Source organism: Globicephala melas, chromosome 15, assembly GCF_963455315.2.
Source record: "Globicephala melas chromosome 15, mGloMel1.2, whole genome shotgun sequence".
Taxonomy (NCBI): domain Eukaryota; kingdom Metazoa; phylum Chordata; class Mammalia; order Artiodactyla; family Delphinidae; genus Globicephala; species Globicephala melas.
In genome coordinates, this window is record NC_083328.1 from 46,655,494 (window position 1) to 46,680,272 (window position 24,779).

Here is a 24,779-nt window from a genome sequence, read left to right on the forward strand (position 1 = left end):
GTAAGTCTGTTCTCACCTATCTGGGGATACTTGAAGAACTGATGGAAGGCACTCATCCCTACTTCACCTAACTCAAAATTAAGATGGAAAAATCAGCAGGCAGTGCTCATAAAAGAGCTCATAAAAGCTCTAGGCAACTACAGACTCACAGACACCTGGGACAAGATTACGGGCAGACATATAATAGACTATATAATGCCCAAGGAGAAGCCAGGGTGAGGCTCTTTAGGAAATAAGGACATTCAAAAGCAGCCATGTATACAGGGGAATTTAGAAAGTCATGTGCATGTCTAGACAGGATACATGCTCAGAAAAGAGCTGAGAAGACCTTAAGCTTGCACCTCAAGATAATCCTTAGATTCAGAGGAGGCCTAGCTATGTGCTGAAGGAGTGTCCCAGCATCAAGCCGGAAGAACTCCTGAGGAAACATCTGTAAAACCCTGAGGAAGACAAAGTAAACAAAGAGAGACTTTGGGACTTCCGTGGCAGTCCAATGGTTAAGACTTCACCTTCCAATGCAGGGGATGTGGGTTCGATCCCTGGTTGGGGAGCTAAGATCCCACATGCCTCACAGCCAAAAAACCAAAACATAAAACAGAAGCAATATTGTAACAAATTCAATAAAGACTTTAGGGCTTCCCTGGTGGCGCAGTGGTTGAGAGTCCGCCTGCCGATGCAGGGGACGCGGGTTCATGCCTGGTCTGGTGCCACGGAGCGGCTGGGCCCGGGAGCCATGGCTGCTGGGCCTGCGTGTCCGGAGCCTGTGTGTGTCCGGAGCCTGTGCGCGTCCGGGCCTCTCCGGAGTGAGAGGCCCGCGTACCAAAAAAAAAAAAAAGTATAAATAAATAAAGACTTTAAAAATGGTCCATGTCAAAAAAAAATCTAAATAAATAAATATCAAATCAATAATCTAATTTTATACATTAAGAAACTTAAAAAAAAAAAAAAGAACAAGCTAAACACAAAGTTACCAGAAGAAAGGAGGTAATAAAGACTAGTGGAGATAAATAAAATAAAATAGAGACTAGAAAAACAATTTAAAAAGATCAATAAAACTAAGGGCTGGGTTTTTGAAAAGATAAAGCTGACAAACCTTTAGCTGTTTTAAGAGGGAAAAAAAGACTAAAATTTCTAAAATCAGAAATATAAGTAGGGACATGATTACAAATTTCACATACATAAAAAGGATTATAAGGGGATACTATGAACAATTACACACTAACAAACTGGATAACCTAGATGAAATGGACAAATACCTAGAAACACACCTAGAAATACCTACCACAACTAACTCATAAAGAAACAGAAAATCTGAATAGACCTATAACTAATAAGGAGATTGAATCAGTTTCAAAAACCTTCTAACATAAAAAGCCCAGGACTAGAGGGCATCATTGGTGAATTCCACCAAACATTTAAAGAAGAATTAACACCAGTCCTCAAACTCTTTGGAAAAAATTGAAGAGGACGGGACACTTCCTAACTCTTTCTATATAACCAGCATTACTGAATACCAAAGCCAAAAAGACACTACTAGAAAACTACAGCCAATATCCCTTGTGAATAACTATGCAAAAATCTTCAACAAAACACAAACTAAATTCAGCAGCAGCTTAAAGGGAATATACACCTATGAATTGGAAAGGAAGAAGTAAAATTATCTCTGTTCGCAGATAACATGATCATATGTGTAGAAAACCCAAAATATTATTAGCTTGAATTCAACAAAGTTACAAGATACAAAATCAACACACAAAGTTCAGTTGCATTTCTATGTACCAGGAATGAACAATTGATAAGAAAATTAAGAAAACAATTCCATTTACAATAGCATCAAAAAGAATAAAATACTTAGTAATAAACTTAACCAATGAGGTGAAAGACCTGTACAATGAAAATTCCAAAACATTGCTGAAAGAAATTATTCTTTATATTTTATTATTATTAAAAAAAAAAAAAAGGGCTTCCCTGGTGGCACAGTGGTTGAGAGTCCACCTGCCAATGCAGGGGACACGGGTTCGTGCCCTGGTCCAGGAGGATCCCACATGCCGCAGAGCTGCTAGGCCTGTGAGACATGGCCGCTGGGCCTGCACGTCCAGAGCCTGTGCTCCACAATGGGAGAAGCCACAACAGTGAGAGGCCCGCGTACCGAAAAAAAAAAACAGAAAATAACAAGAATTGGCAAGAATGTAGAGGAGTCCCTGTGCATTGCTGATGGGAATGTAAAATGGTATAGCTGCTGTGGAAAACAGTTTTGTGGTTCCTCAAAAAGTTAAACGTAAAATTACCAAATAATCTAGCAATTCCACTCCTAGTCATATACCCAAAAGAACTGAAAACAGAGACTCAAAACAGATACTGGTACACAAAGTTTACAGCAGCATTATTTGCAATAGCCAAAAGGTGGAAACCCCAATGTCTATTAACAGATGAATGAATAAACAAAATGTGGCATACATATATAGTGGAATACTACCCAACCTTAAAAAAGAATGAAATTGTAATACACACCACAATATGGATGAACCTAGAAAGCATTATACTAAGTGAAATAAGCCAGACATAAGAGACAAATATTGTATGATTGTACTTACAGGAAGTCTAGAACAGGCAAATTTATAGAGACAGAAAACAGAATAGAGATTACCAGAAGCTGGGTGAGAGAGGAAAATGGGTAGTTATTAGGTAATGGGTACAGAGTTTCTATTTGGGAAGGTGAAAATGTCTTGGAAGTGGGTACTGATGATGACTGTAAATGTACTTAAAACCACTGAACTGTTAAAATTAAAATGGTTAAACAGATTTTAAACATGCTTAAGAACCAAGTCAAGTTACCATAAATTTGAACAAGTTACTTAGCTAAGATAAGCATATGTCCAGTAAACTGCTAGGTAGGCATTGTTATCTCTGTCCTGCCTCTTACCACCTGCATAAGAGGAAGAATTTCAGAGACTACAGAGGATAGAATATTTTTTGTATTTGTCAGAGACACTCATAAGTATGGTTAAATTCGGTATTCTTATAAGTCATATAATTTCTACTATCATTAAAACAACCAAGATGTCAGGTACTGGTTATCTGCATCCAGGTACACCTGTTATTTTAATAATCAGGTAAGATAAATATCTCCAGCCCCCATCCTATTTATATTCTTTAAAGATGGATGGATTCTGTCCTTACATAGGGACTGACTTCCTGCCGCATTGCTGGAGCTTGTTGCTCTCCACCATTTCTCCTCACATCTTCTTTTCCTTTTGTTCCTATATCCTTCACACTTCTCTCTCAGGCTGCCCAAGAAACTCAAAATTCCCCTCTGCTTTTGTCTTTTCTTTCCAGACTTCTCATATCCACAAAGGTTCAAGATATTTTCCTCAACTAAAAGTCATCTCTTCTGATGTATGAATTATGCTATTCCCTTAGTATGTGAAAGCTGTTCAGTCAAATCTGGTTTTAAACAAAATTTTTTTCCCTTTCAATGACATTAGAATTCACATACACCCAATGGCCAGAAATTTTATTAGCTTGTTATTTACTCTTACAAAGTGCTAAATAACAACAAAAAAATTTAGAAATTTTAAAATACTAGCCTTTAATTCAGAAAGTATCTTCAGTTTTACATGCCATCTTCTCTCAAATCTAACAGTACAAATTTCTAAATTCTTAAAAACAACGTACAAGCACTCACAGAGGAAACAAAAAAGTAGTGCCTGATGTTTCCAAATAACCAACTGTCTTAAAAATTTTTTTCCTTGACCAGTTGTAACTCTACTTAGCACACCTACCACAAACTACTAAGTGGATTTGTACACAAAGACCTCCACTAGACCCTATAAAATAAAATTCCAAAACAGTCACAGTTTCTACCTTCTAAAGCAGACAGTCCAAATTCAAACAAACTGTACATGTATTTACAGTTACAAGCATAGGAAAAAAGTCTACTTTCTATTATACACTGGCTATGAGCACAGACATGAGTAGGAGTCAGAAAAAGTTTCATGCAAGGGGAAGGTGCATTCTATAATAAGAGAAGGCTTTGGAGCTATGTAGACACACTGATGTCCTCTCTCAATTAGTTCTCCTCAAAACCTTAAGAAGGAAAAACAAACAGCCCCAATGGGGTAACTAACATATGAGGAGACAAGTTTAGGGAGGTCACAGGTTCTTTGACTAGGGTATATAACAGCAGAATTGGGATTTGATGACAGACACGTTTAATCCCAAAACCTGTGCATTCCCAGAGTTAACATAGAAGATACATATACTTATCAAAATAATAAAAATCACTCCCATTATTACACACCTGATGAGTATATAACAGTAAGCCTCAACTTATACAGAAATAAACAAAACAAAACAAAACCCTGAAAGTTTTTACCCCAACAGAATCACTAATACAGGAGAAGTATAAAATTTGGAAAATCTCTGGCTCTGTTATTTTCATATGGCAGACACAATCTCAAATCTAAGTTTAATGGGAGAATCACCTCCATGTTGGGATAGTCTGGATTCTTAAAAAAACTGAATATATCCTAATCCAATCTCTAGAGAACAACTAGCAATCTGAAATCCATGGCTTGCCCTGGACCTAGACCAAACTAAGCCGTAATATTTCCAAACCTCCAAAGGCTCATATATCTTCTGCCCTGGCATGCATATGGCCAGGCATATGGACTTTTACTGAACTTTATTATCTATATTTGTTACTTGTTTCATCAGTAATTCTCAACTTGGTTCTAAATCAAAGGCTTCAATAAAACAGTAAACTATATTCAAATCCTTGTTTTGAATACTTATATAAAAATGTAACAACTAAATATTTGAAAAAAGAAGACAGACTTTTATAAAGACTCTTTTATACAGAAAGACAATCAAGGTGGGGACAGGGGTGGGGAGAAAGGAAAAGGTTGGCTTTGGCTACCACCAGTCTATAACCTATCTCATTTTGGTCTGCACTAACCACAATGTATTTAAGTAAAACCATATTTACTAGTATAATTCATTTAATGGGTTAAAAGGAAAACTAACACAATCTGTGGTGAAGTTACAGACTTACAAAATAACACAGAAAGAACTTCTCATCTTGTGTTTTCAACACTGGGTCATCTTGATATGTATCAAAAAAAAAAGGTGTTTGATTTTTGTTTCTACATTATTTTAAAAACAAGCTTAAATACAAGTACAATTTACATAGAACTTGGTACACGGTGCAATGTACGATAAAACTTATTTATGTGTTGTTAAAATAGTGTTGGAAAACAGTTTAAAAGACCAAGAGTGAGATAAAGGCAGAGGAAAAACAAAACCATGCAGTAAATTATGAATCACTATATGTTCTTTTCTTCGTATTCTTTTTTCTCTATTTTAGAAGTTAACCTTACTTCACAAATGTCTGACTAAACCAATGTTCACACCTTCACACAAAATATCATTACACAAAAATTTTTAATATTTTTATACATTAAAGTGAACGCTATTTATTCTCAAAATTCTCTTACTTAGCCTAATTCTTCCATGGGAAACCAAATTCTTTATCTGTAGCCAAGTTCTTTTTTGAAGCAAACCAACTAACTCAGTAAAGGGCTTAAGCAGGATATAATACTAATATAATTTCTTACAGTTGTTTTATGTGTCAAGAATCAATAATGCCAAAGTAAATGCATTTACAATGGTAATACCTTAAGATTTTTCTACACTTTAAAATCTTATTATATAATAGGCTTAAGTTTCTACATTTACACTCATTTAACTTAAGTTCTGTTGACATTTAAGTTCACAGAAATTGAAATAACGTTTAGTTACTAAGTACTATAAATAATAATACACAATGCTGATGAATACACATAACATAAATCCTCGTCCTTGTGTCAACTAGTTAAATATCTATACAGTAGTTCTGTAAAACCTTAATTGTAGTTTATCATTAGGCTATCTAACTTTTAAAACAATAAAACCAACCTTATATTACAGAGATGCAAAGTATTTATTACCTACATTAAAAAGCAACTGGATTAATTTCTAAGCCCATTATTCCCACATGAATCTTTACAATACAGTGAAGAAAAGGTGGGAAGACAGAAAATAATGCATGAAAATACCATCAGGCAAATAGTTTATCATTTATTCAATTCACACAACAAATAATTACTGAATATCTACTGTGCAACAAGCATAATGCTAGATGCCACAGATATAAAGGAGAGTTACGACAGACAACATGGTCCCTGTGTTCACAGTAATTAACCTTACAAGGAGATAGATCTTGATCAGATAATCCTATGATTGAGTACATTAAAAACAAACTGATATTAATGCTGTATGAAAAGGATCATAGCTGTATGAAAGTATTTAATATAGGAAACTGTTCCAAAGTAAGGTTTCAGCGAAGACTCCAGACAGAATAGAAGGGTTTCAAGCTGGGAACTGAAAGCTGAGAAAAATTAACAAGGACGTGGAGATAAAAACAACCAGATAAAGACCCAGTAGTGGGAAGGAGCACAATACATTCCAGAAAAAGAAAGGACAGTGTGGCTAAATGCAGAGACCAAGGAAGGGAGTGATATAATAAGAAGCCAAAAAGGAGAGGGGCAAGATCATAGAAGAATTCAGGTCATTTAGGATTTTAGTCTTTATCCTAGTCTACTTTTCACTTTCGGAGTGAAAAATGACTGTTTCTAATATAAGTTCTGCTTGTGCAACATCTTTACACGTAATGGAAACTTCACAAATAATTGTTTGAAGAATAAGCTAGAGTGGTCTTAGTTACTTGAGGCAAAAATAGCTTTCTGTTTTTTTAATTAAATTCATTTTAAGGTCATACAAGTGGGGAAAATAAATCACCACCCGCTGAAAATAAATGACTTGTACCTAAAAAGTTGAGATGTTTTGCTCTGAGCTTTCTTCTGCTTCTACAGATTATTTTACTTTTAAATTATAGTGCTCAAACTGAAAATAATATAAAAAGGGATCAATATCAAAAGACTATAATAGGAAACATTCCTTTCCAATTTCTATAAGCCTACTGAATTCCATCCTGTTATAAATACCATTTTCCTAACTATTCAGTCATTTTAAATTGTGGCCTGTCTTCCAACCAACAACATCAAATATTTAATAAAATAATGCAGTTAATATAGTTTTAAAATCTGCGGCAAAGCCCACCTCATCATAGTTATTAAAATTTTTTAATTTGTTTTACCATATGGTCCCTTACCCCTCTCCATATAATATTCAGCAACATAATTATATTCTTATTTCCTCATTCCTGGTGATTAATAAACATACTGACATTAAAAAAATAGTTATTGCTAATTTACTAAGGATAAAAATACTGGACTATGCACTGGGATTGAAATATGATTAAGATACTCTTTCTTTGATGATTTCTGAATATCAATATTCAACCTAGGACATACGTAAAATATAACAAAATTCAAAACCTACATTGAAATAAGATCTCAGTGTGATGGAGAGACTCAGCAATTTGGACTTAACTTATTCTTTGGTCAGCCATCACCTCTTATGAAAATCATTTAAAAGTAGAAATTAGTTTAAGAGAGCGAACGAGGTTGAGCTTCTAAGTTAACCAAAAGAAAGATTACACACATGCCCCTAGTCAACCCAAATATCTCAAAATATTTCTATACACCTCAAAAAATGGAAATTCAGACTTACAAAGACTTCACAGTTCAGGTTTTTGTAGTTAAGTGTTTTCAAATGACCTATAAATCAGATTTGAATATTACATATAAGATATGAAATATGAAGTTTCTTTCTAAATGACCCTTTTAATATTTTGTCATACCTGAATAAAATAGCTTATAGTTTCCACTTAACTCACCTTCATCATTTATTGTATTTTTCATCCCTTACTGTTCCATATAAACATTAAAAGTAAAGATTCACAGTCAATCTAAACTTACAGCTATAGCTATTTTCTCTGATACCAAACAGTAAGAGAAAATTAGCCTAAGCATGACAAAGTCATGCTTCTCTGAGTGGTATTCTAATAGAACCTCAGCGTGGAAAGTAGCAAAAGAGAACAGAACACATAACAAGTAAACCTGAGAACTGAACTTCTGTCCCTACAAAGAAGCAATGTCATCCTTCTATCATATCCATCCATCCATTGATATATCTATATCTATCTTTGCCTTTCTACTATATCCTAGGACTACATTTTAGTAATTGTATGTATTTGTACAGGCACAATACTTTAAATGAGGCATTCCCATTTAACGCATGTGGGGGTAGGAAGAATGGGGAAAGAGGAAGAGAAAGATTCAAAATGCCAGTCAAAACTTAAAGAGAAAGAACTCTTTGGCTACTTTTGGAGGATTTCAGGAAACCAACTCAATCCAAAAGCTGGTAAATAAAAGGAAATCTAGCACTTATTCTGCCTTTTCTGTATAAACTGTACTGCATGAAAACAAAAAAAAAGTTGATAAGGAAAAGTTTTTACAGAAGTCCAACTAATAAACGAAGGAGGAATGATAAAATTAGGATAACACTATTTTGCAACCCCTAATAAAATAATGGATCAATCATCAATGGCTGCTAAATTCATGAGGGAAAAAGTTGATAGGGAACTTTACAAAGAATGGATTAGACAGACAATAACTGAACCTAGCGATCAGTCTTATCACCACAGAGAGCGATCACCAGACATCATGCAAAAAGAAGGTACAATAATCTATAAAGTATTCTTTCAAAAAGAATTAAACCCAACTCTGATCAGGCCTCTGAATTTAACTACCAGCTCATAAGAAACATAGAGGGACGGAGGAACACACTAAATGACAAAACAAAGATGCACTGAGCAAAATCCAAAATGTGAAAAATTCTGTAAGACAAATAACTTACTTCATTCAGCAGATAAATTACAACAGGGAAAAAGGACAGAAAGAGAAGAAACTATAGATTAAAAGAGACGTAAGAAATATATCAGTATGTGAACCTTGTTTACTAGATCTTGACTCAAGCAAACCAACTGTACAAAAAAGCAAAACTCTTGGGCTTCCCTGGTGGTGCAGTAGTTGAGAGTCCGCCTGCCGATGCTAGGGGACACGGGGTCGTGCCCCGGTCCGGGAAGATCCCACATGCCGCGGAGCGGCTGGGCCCGTGAACCATGGCCGCTGAACCTGCGCGTCCGGAGGCTGTGCTCCACAACGGGAGAGGCCACAACAGTGAGAGGCCCGCATACCGCAAAAAAAAAAAAAAAAAAAAAAAGCAAAACTCTTTATTAGACAATGAGAAAAATGTGAATACTAACTGGACATTTAATTACATTAAAGAATTAATTTTCTGATGTGAGAGTGCTGTGGTTATATTAAAACAACAAAAAAGTGTCCCTACCTTTTTAGAGATGCATGCATAGGCACACATACATATATTTACAGATAAAGTTGATAAGATATACAGGAATTGCTTTGAAACGGTCTGGGAGAAAGGTGCAGGGAGCACTGATATACATGAAATAAAACTGACCATCATTAACTGTTGAAACTGGGTGGTGGGCACAGAAAGGTTCATTACAGTACTCTATTTTTATATATGTTTTTAAATGCTCATATTAAAGTTTGAAAAAAATAAAGAAAAAAGAATTGTCCATTGTAGACTGTTAACCTCTGAGGCATTCTTATGTAACATACTGACTGAGCACACCTACACATGAGGCACTATTCCAGTTGCTAGAGACACAGATATAATAGAGAGACAAGCATTTTAAAATTCCCTACAACACAGCAACTGACAAATGAAATAGAATTATTACAGAATTGCTAACACAGAGGAAGAAGTAATTAGAAGCATATAATTCCAGAGATTTACTAATAGTAGTTGAAAAATATAAATATGAACAATAAGCAAATGGGGTTTTTTTGGTAATCATCTCCCATTCTTTCCTCTGCTGATCCCTAGTTCTCCAATATTAAGAAAGTAGTAAATCAAGGGGCTTCCCTGGTGGCACAGTGGTTGAGAATCTGCCTGCTAATGCAGGGGACACGGGTTTGAGCCCTGGTCTGGGAGGATCCCACGTGCCGCGGAGCAACTAGGTGAGCCACAACTACTGAGCCTGCGTGTCTGGAGCCTGTGCTCCGCAACAAGAGAGGCTGCGATAGTGAGAGGCCCGCGCACCGCAATGAAGAGTGGCCCCCGCTTGCCACAACTAGAGAAAGCCCTCGCACAGAAACGAAGACCCAACACAGCAAAAATAAATAAATTAATAAACTCCTACCCCCAACATCTTCTTTAAAAAAAAAAAAAAAGTAGTAAATCAAAATAAAAACATTATCTACTTGCTTCCTCTTTTCTGCACATTGATTTTTATATTATTTGGCAATTTTTGGTTTCCTTTTGTTAAGAAAACTTAAAATTAAAATTATGACAAATACATCTGGCTACTACTCCTCTCATTATTATTTAACTTTGTTACAATAAAATAACAAGAAGCATTTAATTAAAGTAAAAGAAAACTGAGCAAAGTTAAGAAAAAAACTTATTAAACAATAGCTTGAGAACGTTCCATGTAATCATGAATATCAAGGCCATGATACATGGCCTTCTATAAAAACATAGGTAATAATGATAAACTACTAAATTTAAAATAGGCATGTTGTGCTAGCCCAATAAATAGTATTCCTTTCCTACAAATCAGAAACTATATGACACAGAATTATAAACAGACTTCTTTTAAAACTTAGTTTGAAGTCTCATACTTAAAAGATTAAACTATTATAAATATCAATACCTATATATATATATATATTTATAAGCAGTGGCTTAAACACTTAGAAATAAAATATAAAAATGTAACTTTACAATTGTCCTTTATCATTTTTTAAAGATTTATATTTTTAAAGGATCTTTCAAACTAATAAAATACTAAAACTCTCTTGACTAATATTTTAGTGTAACTGAGCACTGGGTAGGTAATGCTGCAACAAAGCACTATGAAAGATACATATAACGCAAAGAAATTAACAGTTATTACTTATAAAATGAGTCATTCCATTTCATGAAAAAAAGAAGAGACCAGTCACCAATTTCCAGGTCACAACAGAGAGAAGCAAGTAACATTAGATGGAAATAAGATATTGTTTAATAGAAACACAATTTTGAGTACACCACCTAGTTCCTCATGAAGAACTTTCAAGTTCAAAAAAATATGAAGGAAAGAAACGAAATATAGAGAGCAGTTGTAAACCACTGTAAAGCTCATATTGGGAGAAAGGATTAAATATACAGACTCTTGTTAGGGAATAACAATGTGAGGTGTTACTCGATGTATCGTCTCTGATTAGGCAGAAATATTTTGGGCTGTGGCTATCTCTGAAAATATCCAACTCCGAATTCTCTAACCACCAAGTTCAACCCTACACTCCCACGTGCTGAATATTCAAATAGAAGCAACCAACATAAAAAGGCCAAGCCTCTACACAGAGGTGAGCAGACCCAACACTGGGCAATGCAGCCTGGGTATCACTATTGCTTTTTCAATTATTCTGGCAACAACAGAAATCTACCTCTATTTCAGGTGGCAAAATCTGTTAAAGAAGATCATCAGGTATTGCATCCTTAGAAAACTGACCACCTACAACAGCAATGAAGAAAGAAAATCAGATGAATGAAGCACAAGTGAAAGAGAGATTCACTTGCCACAAAAAGTGGAGCTGAAGTATTCAATACCAGCTTCTCATAAACAAAAGAATAAATAACAGACCCAACCATGAAGAGGCATATGGCCCTAGTTCAGTCAAGGCCCAGAGATCTGTCCTTTTGATTTATATTCTTTTCATTACACAGCACTACCTTCTCTCAATGATGTCTTAATTAGCCCATTATTAAAACAACTGCATTTACTGAAGACACTGGGCAAGCAGGTCAGACGTGTACATCCCAATCAGCTTGTTCAGTGACCCCAATAGAACCTGGGATACAGCCACTACCCCATTTGCCCAAGGTCACACATTTTTCCAGGCAGAGTTAGCTCTAAAAGAACTCAAAGGCTTTGCTTTCCCAGAAAAACAAAATTCCCTCTAAAGCCCAAACACTCAGATAAGCATGTTCTCTTCACAGACACCAAAGGCTAATTTGGCTGCTGTTTCCCACAGATTTTGTCCACAGGAATTCCACGCTAGTCTTCTTGTTCCGGGTCCATAGTATACTCTACAGTTCCACCAATCTAAGACCACAACCTGTGAAATTAGAATGTCCTCAGTCCCTTTCATAAAATTATCTTTCTTTTGAAACATTTATGTATTCTAAAAAGCACCCTGTTTCTTCTTAAATTTCACATTCAGACTATTAACACCAATGAGTGTTCATTCAAAGATAACATATTAAACTTCTATTAAATCTATTATGTTGTTTTTATAACTGTTTCCATATACCTTTTCAATACTTAACAGTTCATTTATATGCTAACACATATATTTTCCGTCAAACTATCTAGAGTCTCATCAAACCATAAAAACTTTGAGAGTGAGTAAATTTTACCATACAAATACTTTACCAATAGCACATCATACAAAATATATACTCTTCTTTAAATTATGTGAAATGTTATTTGTTTTTTCTCTATCCTTCCTAATATACTATCTTTCAACTGTATCCAATCCTGAAAATAACTTGAAGAAATGCGATATATATGAACCAAATCAAAAGAAACTCAAAAGGCCATCTCACTAAAGCAACATATCCCTAATATCATTTGCTCCAACAACTACTACAGAATAGTTTTTTTAAAGTATCTATAAAAAAGTACATAATATAAATGTGGTATATCTCCAAACATGAATTATGTTAAAATAATTTAAGTTTAAATAACACAGAGTAGATTGCTAAAAGCAATTAAATGACAGCCAATTATTTCATATAGCAAAAATGACATCTCTTTATTAAATGCCAGGTATTCAATTCTATCAATAATTGTCCTGCAGAAGTCATAAATCAATGAGAACAGTATCTACTTGAAAAATGTTCTGAGAAACTTACCATCATTTTGACTCTTGCCCTTCATCTCCTCTTTCCATGATGGGATGGTGTTCAAGGGAACATAGTCCCTTAGGTATTCTTTGCGTCTCTCCTCTACGGTCATCTTCAGCAAACGTTCTTGCAAAATAAAAGCAGAATCTCCATTTGTATTTAACTTTTAAGTTCAGGAATTATTTTACAATTTAAATATTAACCACATTAAACTAACCAAAGAATTGGTGTGGCCTTGAAGAATACCAAAATCAAATCTAATGACTCCATATTTGAGTGTTAAAAGGTGTCAAATTAATACTACATTAGTAGGGGGAAAAATAAGATCTAAGCCTGATGAGGAAGACGTTCTTGCGATAGTCCAAGAAAGAAGTAAACTCTTTTAAACATCTACTGACAGTCTACTATGTGCCAGGTGATATGTTTATACACTGCAGGTACAAAGGTGACCTTTAACTTTGAGGAGTTCACAAGACATAAGAGGATACGGATAAGATAAAAAATAATAGCTACATAAATACAAAATCCTAAGACAAATAAGTACAAATGCTAACAGCACAAGAAAAGCAGCCACCAAGATATTTACTTAATTCTACAATGCCATCAAAAATAAAAGTGCCCTTTCAATTAATAATACCATTATGGAGGTGATATAAACAATACTTTATAAATCTTGATTATAAGATTAAAACATTTTAAACACTTTGAAGTAACAATAGTTGATGTTATTTATAAAGAACACGCTGTGTGCCAGGTACTTCACATGTATAATTTTATTAAAATAATCTTCCCAACACTCAGCAAAACTGATAGTATTATTATCCTGATTTTGCAGATAGGGAAATGAAGCACATCAAAGTTCAGCAGTTTGTCCAAAGCAAGAGAGCTTTCCATTAAAATTCACTCAGATATCTCCATTAGTAAAAAACTATAGCCTATACCGTTAGACACCATACTGTACTACCTTCTCAAGAAAAGCTTCCCAAAGGAGGTGACATGTATGCTCGTTCCTGAAGGACAGGTAGAATTCTGCCATGAAGAGGTAAGAAATAAGGATATTTCAGACTAGTAGAGCAATGTAAACAAAGATAAGGAGATACGAATAGTTTAATGAAGCTGCAAGATATGTTACGAGGAGGGAAAGTGGCCACAGAATTGAAAAGTAACTAGAAACATGAATTAAAACGAAAATGTACAGGAATCTGTATACTATGCCGAGCCATTTAATCTTATTCTATAAAGTACACCACTAATAGTCAAAGTTGACTATTCATATCCTAGAAGGTACATAAAATGACCCACTAGGATACTGGGGGAACAAACTAAAAAATTCTATTTATTTCGAACTTAAGGAAATAAATTAGATTTATTTACAAATAAATTAAGATTTTCTAATATTCAATATATAAACTGACACTGGCAACCTCACTCATTCTGTATGTCAGCTGTCATGTATCATATATTTACTTTACCAAAGATCGCCACAATGTAGAGCAATTGACAGTCATACTCTCACTCTCCAATTCTCTTTCAGCATATTACAAAGTATTGTAGTTTAGATGAATGGATTTAAGGACAGCATCTAGTTTTAGGTAATCTAACCCTCATAAAAAAATCACTTTAAAAGATTCTTTCACAGAAATAAACTGCAGAAAGTATTAAGGTAAGCACAAGTGAAAAAATGTTGGGCAACCAACATTTCTCCCTGCTCCTAGAACTGGCTTTTCTTCAGCCACAATAGGAGACCAAAAAACAAGATTTTCATCAGATGTGATATATTCAAATCACAATACTACAATACTCAACACTATATTGAATTTAAGATGCCTAGACCATTCAAGTTGAAAACAAGAATCTGGAACTCAGGAAAGATCTAGCCTAGAGATTTGGAAATTATAACCTAAAATTCTAGGCCTACAGGAAATTCATTGGGGAGGGTAAGACAGGGGACCAAACCTCAAACAAACAACATTTAGGGAGTGAACACAAAGAGGAAAAAAAATGAAATAAAACTTAGATGTCACTGAAGGTACAAGGTGAATCAGGGTCCCACTGAAGTGGAAACCAGCAGAGAAAAGAGTTTTAATGAGGAGAAAAGGGGAAATCTTGTCAATTGCTACAGAAAGATCAAAAAGAATGAAAATTAATAAGCCATGGGTTTTTATCAACTGGGTCAAGAACAACACTGAAAAGAGAACAAAATGGTTAACAGCTCTGTCTGGATTCTAACACCAAATCATGTAAATCTATGTGATCTTGTATTACTTAATCTCTCTATGGCTCAGTTTCTTTTTCAGGTAGTTGGTAGGTATTATTCCCAACTTACAGATAAGGCAACTAAGACAGAGAGGTTGAATAACTTACCTAAGGTTCCGCAGCTAGTAAGCAGTACAACTAGGATTCAAACCCAGGCAAAAGGTGTTATAAGTTCTTGACCTTAAAATACACTACCTCACAGGGTTGTTGTGAGAATTAAATGAGATAATCCAAGTAAGTTACTTAAAATAGTGCTGGGCACACAAACAGGACTCAAATAGTAACTATTTTTATATGAGTACCATCATCATTGTTATCACTGAATGATTTTAGGAACATTAGTTTCCTTGGAACATAACTTGAGATCCAGGAGATTTTGAGGGACTGAGGAAAAGAAGGAAAGTGAGAACAGCAACTCCAAGGTGAAGCCCTGTGGAAGGAAGGCTACCTTCCTTGATCGTTGTTATAGGATGAGGAGAGGAACTCAAAGACACTGAGAAACTAAACATACCCAAAAGAGAATAAATGATAGTACAAGATCTCAAATAATACAGATGAGATAAAGGGCACACACAGAGGGGTTAATCCTTAGAAACAAAGATGAAAAGTGCTTCCTCTAAAAGAGGAAGAAAGCTGAAAGAACAACAGACATGTAAAGAAACAAAAGAGACTATGGAAAATGTTAGGGCTGTTCATGTTATATGACATGTATTTTCTCCGTGAATTAAAAGGCAATGTCATCTGTTGAGCATACGAACTTAAGGTCTTGATGGAATAGGAAACTTGAAGGGAATGGTAAATTTGAAATAATCACACGGAGGAGGAAAAGTGACGACTAGTGTTTACCAAAGCACTACTAAAAAAGTTCAGATCACTAATATGGAAATACAGCAATATCAACGATCAGGATGAAAGATATTACGGAGCAACTTGTATTTTCAGTGAGTCTCAGAAGTACATATGGGAATGCAACCTGGCCTCTGTCATTCCATTTACTTAAAAGTTTAAGTGTGGACACTGAGGAAAAAAAGAAGATGAATAATAAGACAATAAGATAAAACACTGAGAATTGAACTTTCAGTACTTGAAATGATAATACACATTGAGTGGTTCTGAACTAGGGCACAAAATATTAAATCAACACTGTTTATTTAACCTATGTGGACTTGAGAATTCCTTAGTTATTTATTTAAACGATGAAACATACTGGGGGACACAGTCATATACACAGTTTCTTCAGCTTTACACAAAACTTTTCCTTAAAGAATGTTTCACCTTTGCAGATGTGCTTAGTAGATGGTATACTGAGTTAAAATATATTTAAAGAATGCCTTGACATTTCAATGAGGTGGGTAAGCCTTCCTTTAGATTTAAATAACAGGTACAAAAATACGATACCACCCTCTCCAGTACAATTCAGAAAAAGGTCACGCTTTCCATCAGCTTCTTAATACTAACTACTGTCCTGGAAATCCTCACCTCCTTCTTGATGGTATAACATATGGGTTTATATATATATATATATATATATATATATATGTATATGCATATATATATGTTTATTGAAGTATAGTTGATTTACAATATTATACGTTACTAAATATTCCAAAAATAGATATCCTGATAAGATGCTGACACACTAAAAAGTCTTCAAGTCACAATAACTTTCTCTTTTAATGCAAAAATATGTCAGTTTTGGACAAGAGAAAATTTTACTTTGTTAACTGCCTTCTTTAATTGTGCATTTGCTTCTCTGTTTAGATAATATTAATTTGGTAATATTTTCCCCTATTATTAGAAGTAAAAGAAGAAAAAAAAATCAAGACATTAAAGTTTTAAAAATGCTTGCTTATGAAAGTCCAACAGTGTAGATGTTAAATGAAGGAATCATTGTAACATTGTTACTTTAGGAACATTATTATGACAGAAAAATATAATAGTTCTTAAGTAATCGCTATAATTTCATCAATTATTCATATATTGAAAACAATCTCCATGTTTTCCACTATTTTGCCTTCATTATTATCAATAATACAAACCTAACATTTCAAGACCATCAATAAAAATGGGCATAAAAGATTTTTCAGTGTTTACAAGGTAAATCCTTGTTGAAACTCAAATAACCTCTATTGCGAAAACAAAGCAAAACTATTTTACGCTACTTTATATATCAGCCTATTATTCTCAACAGCATTTGATTTGCGACACCAAAATTTAGTTCTATATATGTCCATAATCATTAAAACATAATTAAATGGCATAGTCTGTCAATATTTAAAGACCATTTTAATTGGGTCGTTCAGTTATGCTATGTTAAATCTTCCCAGTAGTTAATGTGAAAAAAAGTCCCTCCTCATCCCCTTCCTCATGCATTGTTTTAAGTAGGCCCCTACATAAAGGATTTTTTTCCCCATATTCATTCCCTTTCTTTCATCCACTGTTTGGCCTTATTTATAAAGACCAGCAGTTGCAATAAGAATCCACAGATTTTAAAGAACTATTATCAAGGAAATTAACTTTCACTCTAGTCACCCCTTTATCCTTGTTCTATAAAAAAGATGAGATACTTAGGAGAGATTTGCACTTCCCTCACTCGACCTCACTCCTGATACAGAGCAGTAGCAGTGCGAATACTTTTTACTACATTTCTGTACAATCAGCTGCTAAAGAATTTTTTTAAAAAAAAGGAAAGAGAAAAGGAAGGAAGGAAGGAAGGAGAAAGAAGAAAGAAAGAAAGAAAAGAAAAGAAAAACTACAGAGACTCAAGTTTTACCTTGGAATATTCCCTAACTATGATGCCAGAGAAAAACAGGGAGGGAGATGGATAAAAGAGGGTTGGGTCGCACACCTCTGCGTCTCATCGACATCAGCGTCACCGTCAACCTGGCTGATCTGGATAAACTTTGATCTGCACGAAACTCAGGGATGGGCTCATTCACAGAGAGCGACATCAGTCTCATACTCTTACTCGGAGCAACTTCAGACTATGAATGGGGATGGAATCTAGAGGAAGTCACTGCAGAGAAAAGCCCATTCAGACTTCTCTGACTGCACTTAGCCTCGCGGACAAGACCCACTCGTTTTAGGTTCCCCCAGAGATCCAGGTTTCAAAGTCACACTGCGGCGCAGAAACAGGGGCCCTGGCTGAACACCCGAAGGTGGGGACGCCCAGCCAGCGGATGGGCAGGAGACAGGGGACAGAGGCGAGGAGTGAACGTCTGAGGCTCGGCGGGCGCGAAGCAGCAGCAGCAGCTGCAGCCGCGGTGCCAGCTGGTGGGCACGTATTCGCGGGACACCCGGGCCGGGAGTCCGAAAGTCCCAGCTGGGGTCCGGGAACAGGGTGCGGGGGCCTGAACAAGTTGTACGGAGCCCGCGGGCCGCCGCGCGGCGGTCCGCGCCGCTAGCGGGGCGAAGGTGACCGGGCGCGGCGGGCGGCAGAGAGGGGCGTGCGCCCACACGTGTGCTAGCGGCAGGTACCCGGGGGCGGCGCGTGCACGCCGGCGTGCGCGCGCGTACGCGCGTGTGTACACACGGACCCGCCAGGGAGGCGGCACCGGCCAGCCCGGCGCGAGGCGGGAGTGGGGCGGAGGGCGCCGCTGCACACACAGCCCTGACTCCCGCCCCCACCCCACCCCACCCCACCCCCGCCCCCCGGGACTCGACGGGCCGGTTACCTTTCTCCTCTCTCCACACCTTTTTCTTCTTGTTGCTGGGGTACATGTTGCTGTGGGGGTGGCTGGCTTTAAGCTGCAAGTTCCCCAGGCTCACGGGCAAACAGGGTGTATGCGGAGTGGGAGGGGTGGGAGGGGGCGCTCGGGAGGGAAAAAGTGGAAGAGGCTCCGGGTCCCGCGCCGCTCGCCGCTCTCCAGTCGCCGCCCTCCTCCCTCTGTACGCACTCGGTTCCGGCTCCCACCTGCCTCAGCCCCGCGGCAGCCACCACAGCAGCACCTCAGAGCCTGTCAACTAGGTCACGCCTCGCGCTAACCTAACACCCGCGCAGGCCCCGCCTCCCAGCCTCTAGCCAGCGCCGCCTCCCATTGGCTGCACCGCCCGCCGCTCTCCGCGTTCCAGCTGCCGCGCGCCCCGACTTCGGCCCCAAGGCGCACGCGCAGGCGCAGGCTCGGGCCAGACGCCGAGGACGTTGGGGAGCTGAAGGGGGCGGAGCCAAGGCTCGAGGGGGCTGGAGGTGGCTCACGACTGGGGCGGGGCGTGGGGCGGCCCCGCGGGAGCACCGTGTGGCGCTGGGCGCTTCCTTGCGGCTTCGCGGCGCTGGGAAAACCCGAGGGCGTGGCCTACTGGAAGGGCCAGGTGCGCCAGGTGGTTGCGCGCTGACAGGGAAAAGCTGCCTCAGGGCCTGGAAGAAGTGGAAGTGGGAGAAGATGTAAGTCAACAAGAATTGTATACTTTCACTGTCACCGCCCCGTCTGGACGGATTTTACCGGATAATCTGAAGCTTTCCTCTTGGTGGGCAAATATAACCGAAAGAAGTGAAAGGATTAGGAAATGGTTCCAGACCATATACAATCAGCTCCTTGACCTTGTAGTAAAAATTATGTATTTCACTCGACTCCGGTGAAGTCTGGAAAGAACAAAAGTAAACTGAACTACTCAAGGGTTTAAGAACCGGGGAGTAGTGGGCAACCAGAACCTTATACTGGAAACGGAAAGAAGTCACATCAAAGCAAGTTCAAGTGGGTGTTAACCAGAGCCCGTCATCTTATCGGTTTTATTCCCCCACAAATTGCTTCAGTTAAGGCGCTAGTCTAAAGGGCTCGCTTGAATCTGGGCAATGCTAGTCTGCAGGTGATCTGAAAACCCGGCTCCGTTCGAGTCCACCATAGGAGTAGGGTGACCTAGAATTTAGAGGAAGTTTGGTAACCCCATCCCCAAATTTATGGTGTTTCTAAATATCACACAAGGCTGATTTGGTGGATGTGGTGAATCCACATTTATTTGACAATTGGGGTGCTGTGTTATCTGTGTTGTACTTAAGCCAGGTGTGTAAGAGCAAATAATTATTTGGAACAGGTTTTTAATAATAAGAGGAAGGAAGGGGGGGCCCTTAAGAATTGTAAAGAATGAAATGTTTTGAGTAACAGGACACTCTCATGAGAATGATTAATAACAGTAAGATAATTTTGTTAATTTTGACATTGTTTCTGCTTCTGTTTTTCTTTTAATGCTGTGAAGTACATAAAAATTTGTTTGAGAGAAATAGGGAAAGCTTCAAGAAGGAAGTGACATTTGAGCTAATAATGAAAATATGCACTCATTTGTTGGCAGTGGAAATAAAAGCGGGACTCTAAGGCACATTACCAAGGTAGTATCAATAAAACTTGGTAATGAAATAGTTTTGGGGAAGAGAATAAGAAAGACAAAGAATCTAGGGTTTCACGGTATAGTTGAGGAAAATAGCAATATTAATAATATTTGGCAATACAGGAGCAGTTTCAGATTTAATGGGAAAGATATTGAGTCCTCAGTTAGAAATGCAAAATGCAATGTGTGCAGGAAAGTGCATTATACTGGGCACCTTCTCTTCCGTTACAACAGAGAAGCTGTTTCCACCCCAACCCAGAGCCAGTTCTTCCACCTGTGCTTTCTTTCTTTTTTTAAATGTTTATTTATTTATTTATTATTTTTGGCTGCGTTGGGTCTTTGTTGCTGTGCGTGGGCTTTCTCTAGTTGCGGCGAGCGGGGGCTACTCTTTGTTGCGGTGCGCAAGCTTCTCATTGCGGTTGCTTCTCTTGTTGCGGAGCACAGGCGCTAGGCGTGCGGGCTTCAGTAGTTGTGGCTCGCGGGCTCTAGAGCGCAGGCTCAGTAGATGTGGTGCACGGGCTTGCAGTATGTGGGATCTTCCCAGACCAGGGCTCAAACCCCTGTCCTCTGAATTGGCAGGCAGATTCTTAACCACTGCACCACCAGGGAAGTCTGCCACCTGTGCTTTCTTAAAAGAACTGCACTACTGATTATCCTTTATCTCATGTTGACTCAAAGAACTGGGACCATCCATCAACTTTTAAACTTTCTCAGGTTTCTCACATGTTAAAATAAATAAAATAAAAATAAATACAAATGCCTCCCGTGACCCCACACTCCTACTGCTAAGGGAAGTTACTTTCCAAAGTAACTTCCTCCTTTCCAAAATGTTGTGTCAATTTTCTTGTATCCCACTTTCTGCTCTTCAGTCCACTCTAATCTGGGTTCTATCCTATAAATAAACTTAAACGGCTGTTACTAAGGTAATCAATGGCCTTCATGTGATATTTAATGGACATTTTTCAATCTTTCTCTTACAAGATCTCTCAGCAGCATTTAATAGTATTAACCTCTTATTCCTCCTGACAGCATTCTTTTCCTTTAATTTTGTCAGCCTTTTGAGTTTCCTCCTGTCTGGTCATTTCTTTATAGCCTCCTTTGTTAGCCCATCTTACTTTTCAGCCATTACATTTTGGAGTTCATTCTTTGAATAATTTCATCCATATTCATGGCTTCAGTTATAACTATAATTCTCAACCAGGGGCAATTCTGCCTCCCTTGGGGACATTGGCAATGTCTGGAGACATTTTTGGTTGTCACACCTGAGGGAAAAATGCTACTGGCATTGAGTGAATGTAAACCAAGGATTCTGCTAAGCATCCTACCATGCACAGGACAGTCCCCTGCAATAAAGAATACCAATACCGTTGAGGTTGGAAAATCCTGAGTTACATAAATGACTCCCACATTTATTAACTACAGGAAAGTTTTCTTACCCCTCTGCCCTGAATCTAGAGTTATCTTGTCAAGTGTGATCAGGTCAATTTACTGTTGTAAATCATTCAGTGACTTTGTGGTGGACTTTACCATGGATTGAACTGAGTTCCCCCAAAATTCATATAGCCCACAATGTGCTTATATCTAGATATAGGGTCTTTAGGAGGTAATTATGGTTAACTGAGGTCATAAGGGTGGGGCCCTAATCCAGTAGGACTGTGGCCTTATAAAAAGGAGAAGAGTTCACACTCTCTCTCTCTCCCCTTCCCTCTGACTCCTGCATTCTAACTCCACTGTCCCCCATCATGTAAAGACCCAGTGAGAAGGCAGCCTTCTGCAAACCAGGAAGAGAGCCTTCACAAGAAGCAGACCATGCTGTACCCTGATCATGGACTTCCAGCATCCAGAACTGTGAGAAAACTAACTTCTGTTGTTTAAGCCGCCCAGTGTGTGGTATTTTGTTATGGCAGCCCAAGATGACTAACACAGTCTTATAAAAACTGAATCATTTAGGAGTGACCATCACCTACCAATTCTGCTTTACCATGCTCCACCCCCACCACCCATCTCTGATTCCAACCATAGCAGCCCTTAGAGCTTTTCAGTTCCTTGAACATGTCTTATTCTCACCACATGGCCTTTTCACATGTTTATCACTATACCTAGGACATGTTTTGCTTAGTTAACCCATTCTCATTCTTCAGAGTTTAGCTGGCAAAATTCACTCCCTGGCAAAGCCCTTCCTGATTCTGATCCCACCTGACCTCTACGTACAGCTTCCTCTTCTGTGTCCTCAGTACTCATTCATTTTCCTATAAAGCACTTTTTATAGTTTGTAATTATACATTTATTTTTGTGATTATTTCATTAATATTTGCCTTTCACTCTAGACTTATAAACTCTCTGAGGACGGGAAATATATCTTGTTGCTCACCATCCACAGAAAATGCACAATACTTGGCACATAATAAAAATGTATTGAATAACTGACAGTTAAGTGAGCATCCATAGAGAAATGCTGGCAAAACTAAGGAGGAGCACATGACACCAAAATGTGAGCCCCTAATTTAATGTGAAGACCAAGAGAGGAACTAACAAATAAAATTAATGAACACCTCAAAGAGTATTACCTTTCATCTTTAGCATATAGCAGATTTTCAACATGTAAATGAATGAGGCAGGGAGTGGTAGAAGAAGAATGAGAAGTTGTGTTCAAAAGTGTAAAAAAGTAACTGCAATTCAATTTTCAGAGAAACCAATAATATGTTTTCAAGAAGATGTTTATGGTCAGAAATGTCAGATGTCTCACAGAGATCAAGTAGGATAAGAACTGAGAAAAGATAATTGGATTTATAGTCTATGTAAATTAGTGAAAATAAAAACAAGTAGTTGAAGAATAAGTGAGACGCAACAAGCCAGAAGCAGTGATTAAGGAGTATTCTTTCAAGATGTTTAGAGGCTAAGGGATAAGTAGAAAAGATAGCAGTAGCAAGGATACGAGAGTCAAGGGAAAATTTTTCTAGGAGAGGTGGAATGAAGAGTTTTTAAATTAAGAAGAAGATTGGTACAAAAAGATTGAAACAAAAAGAGAGAGAGAGAAAAAGTTAGAAGAGAAAAGAACAAATGTTAGATAGAGTGAAGTACCAGAGAAAGTAAATGTGGAAAGAATCAAAAGTGAGAGAAGTTTGGATTTAGAATATAGGAAGTGCATTTCATCTTTCGGGATGAATTAGGAAAAAAAGAACAGATGGAGATTCAAAAATGTTTTTTTAATAAAAAGGAAGGAAGTCGAGGTAAGATAGGTCAAATGGCCTCAGTTTCCATGAAAATAGGAAGCAAAATCATCTGCTGGAAGATGCTGATAATTCTGGATCCAAATGGGGACTGGAAAAAAAGGTTGTTTGAAGAATGTTTAGTGGATGATATTAAGAGTTTAAATAAATTTTATTTAGATACTTTTTTAAAGTACAGCAGTTGGGCCAGTTCTATTTTGAAGTCTCTTGGTGAGAGGAAAAGATATTAGGGACACTGGTAGACTGAATAATGGTCCCAAAGATCTCCAGGACCTAATCTCTAGAACCTATGAATGTTACTTTATTTGGCAAAAGGAACTTTGCCAATATGACTGAGGATTTTGAGATCAGGAGATTATCTTGTATTTTGGTGGTGCCTAAATGTAATCGCAAGTGTCCTAAGAGGGAGACAGAAGGAGATTAAACCACAGAAGGGGAGAAGGCAAATGATGATTGTGCACAGATTAGAGTGATGTAGCCACAAATTGAGAAATGTGGGCAACCACTAAAATCTGGATGATTCTAGGCAAGGAATGGATTCTCCCCTGGAGCCCCCAGAACCAATTAGGTCTGCTCTTAATTTTAGTCCTGTAAGAATCCTTTTGGACTTCTGACCTCTAGAACTGTAAGACAATACATTTCTGTTTTTTTTTTCTGTTATTTTTAACCCACTAAATTTGTAGTAATTTGTCACAACAGCAATGAGAATACAGGGAGTAAACCTAAAAATTCAAGGCAATAAATACATCTGTTTCTGAAGTAATTACCTGAACACACTGTAAAAGTTGGATATATTTTAGGTATGATTTCTCTACTAACTCCATTCTTTGGGTATTGTTAATATTGCGATACTTTACCTAATATTCATTTTGATTTCTGGTCCTAGCCTTAAGGGTATTCATTCATAAAATGCCCATATATTTTAAGAGAGTAAAGAAGGCATTTTTAAACACCTTTTAATGAAAGTTTAATGAAACACCCTTTTTTTAACAT

General features: G+C 37.4%; 2 protein-coding genes across 7 annotated transcripts in view; one reads left to right on the plus strand and one right to left on the minus strand.

The window, feature by feature from the left end:
- Positions 1-19,259, minus strand: part of MACROD2 (mono-ADP ribosylhydrolase 2) — a 1,989,159-nt gene extending 1,969,900 nt beyond the window's left edge. For 3 of the 4 annotated variants that reach the window (XM_060284445.2, XM_030872537.2, XM_060284442.2), the window contains exons 1-2: positions 18,912-19,256; positions 12,991-13,107 (exon numbers count right to left, since the gene is read on the minus strand). In XM_060284445.2, coding sequence (XP_060140428.1) covers positions 12,991-13,107; positions 18,912-18,957 — 163 coding nt within the window. In that variant the 5' untranslated portion in view covers positions 18,958-19,256. Of the gene's footprint in view, positions 1-12,990; positions 13,108-18,911 lie in introns of all 4 variants that reach the window. The other variant, XM_060284443.1, reaches the window with a different exon arrangement.
- A 237-nt stretch (positions 19,260-19,496) lies between these two features.
- Positions 19,497-24,779, plus strand: part of SEL1L2 (SEL1L2 adaptor subunit of SYVN1 ubiquitin ligase) — a 118,382-nt gene continuing 113,099 nt past the window's right edge. For all 3 annotated transcript variants that reach the window (XM_060284611.1, XM_070043594.1, XM_060284612.1), the window contains exon 1: positions 19,497-19,618. The gene's annotated coding sequence lies outside the window, so the exon portion shown is untranslated. The remainder of the gene's footprint in view (positions 19,619-24,779) is intronic.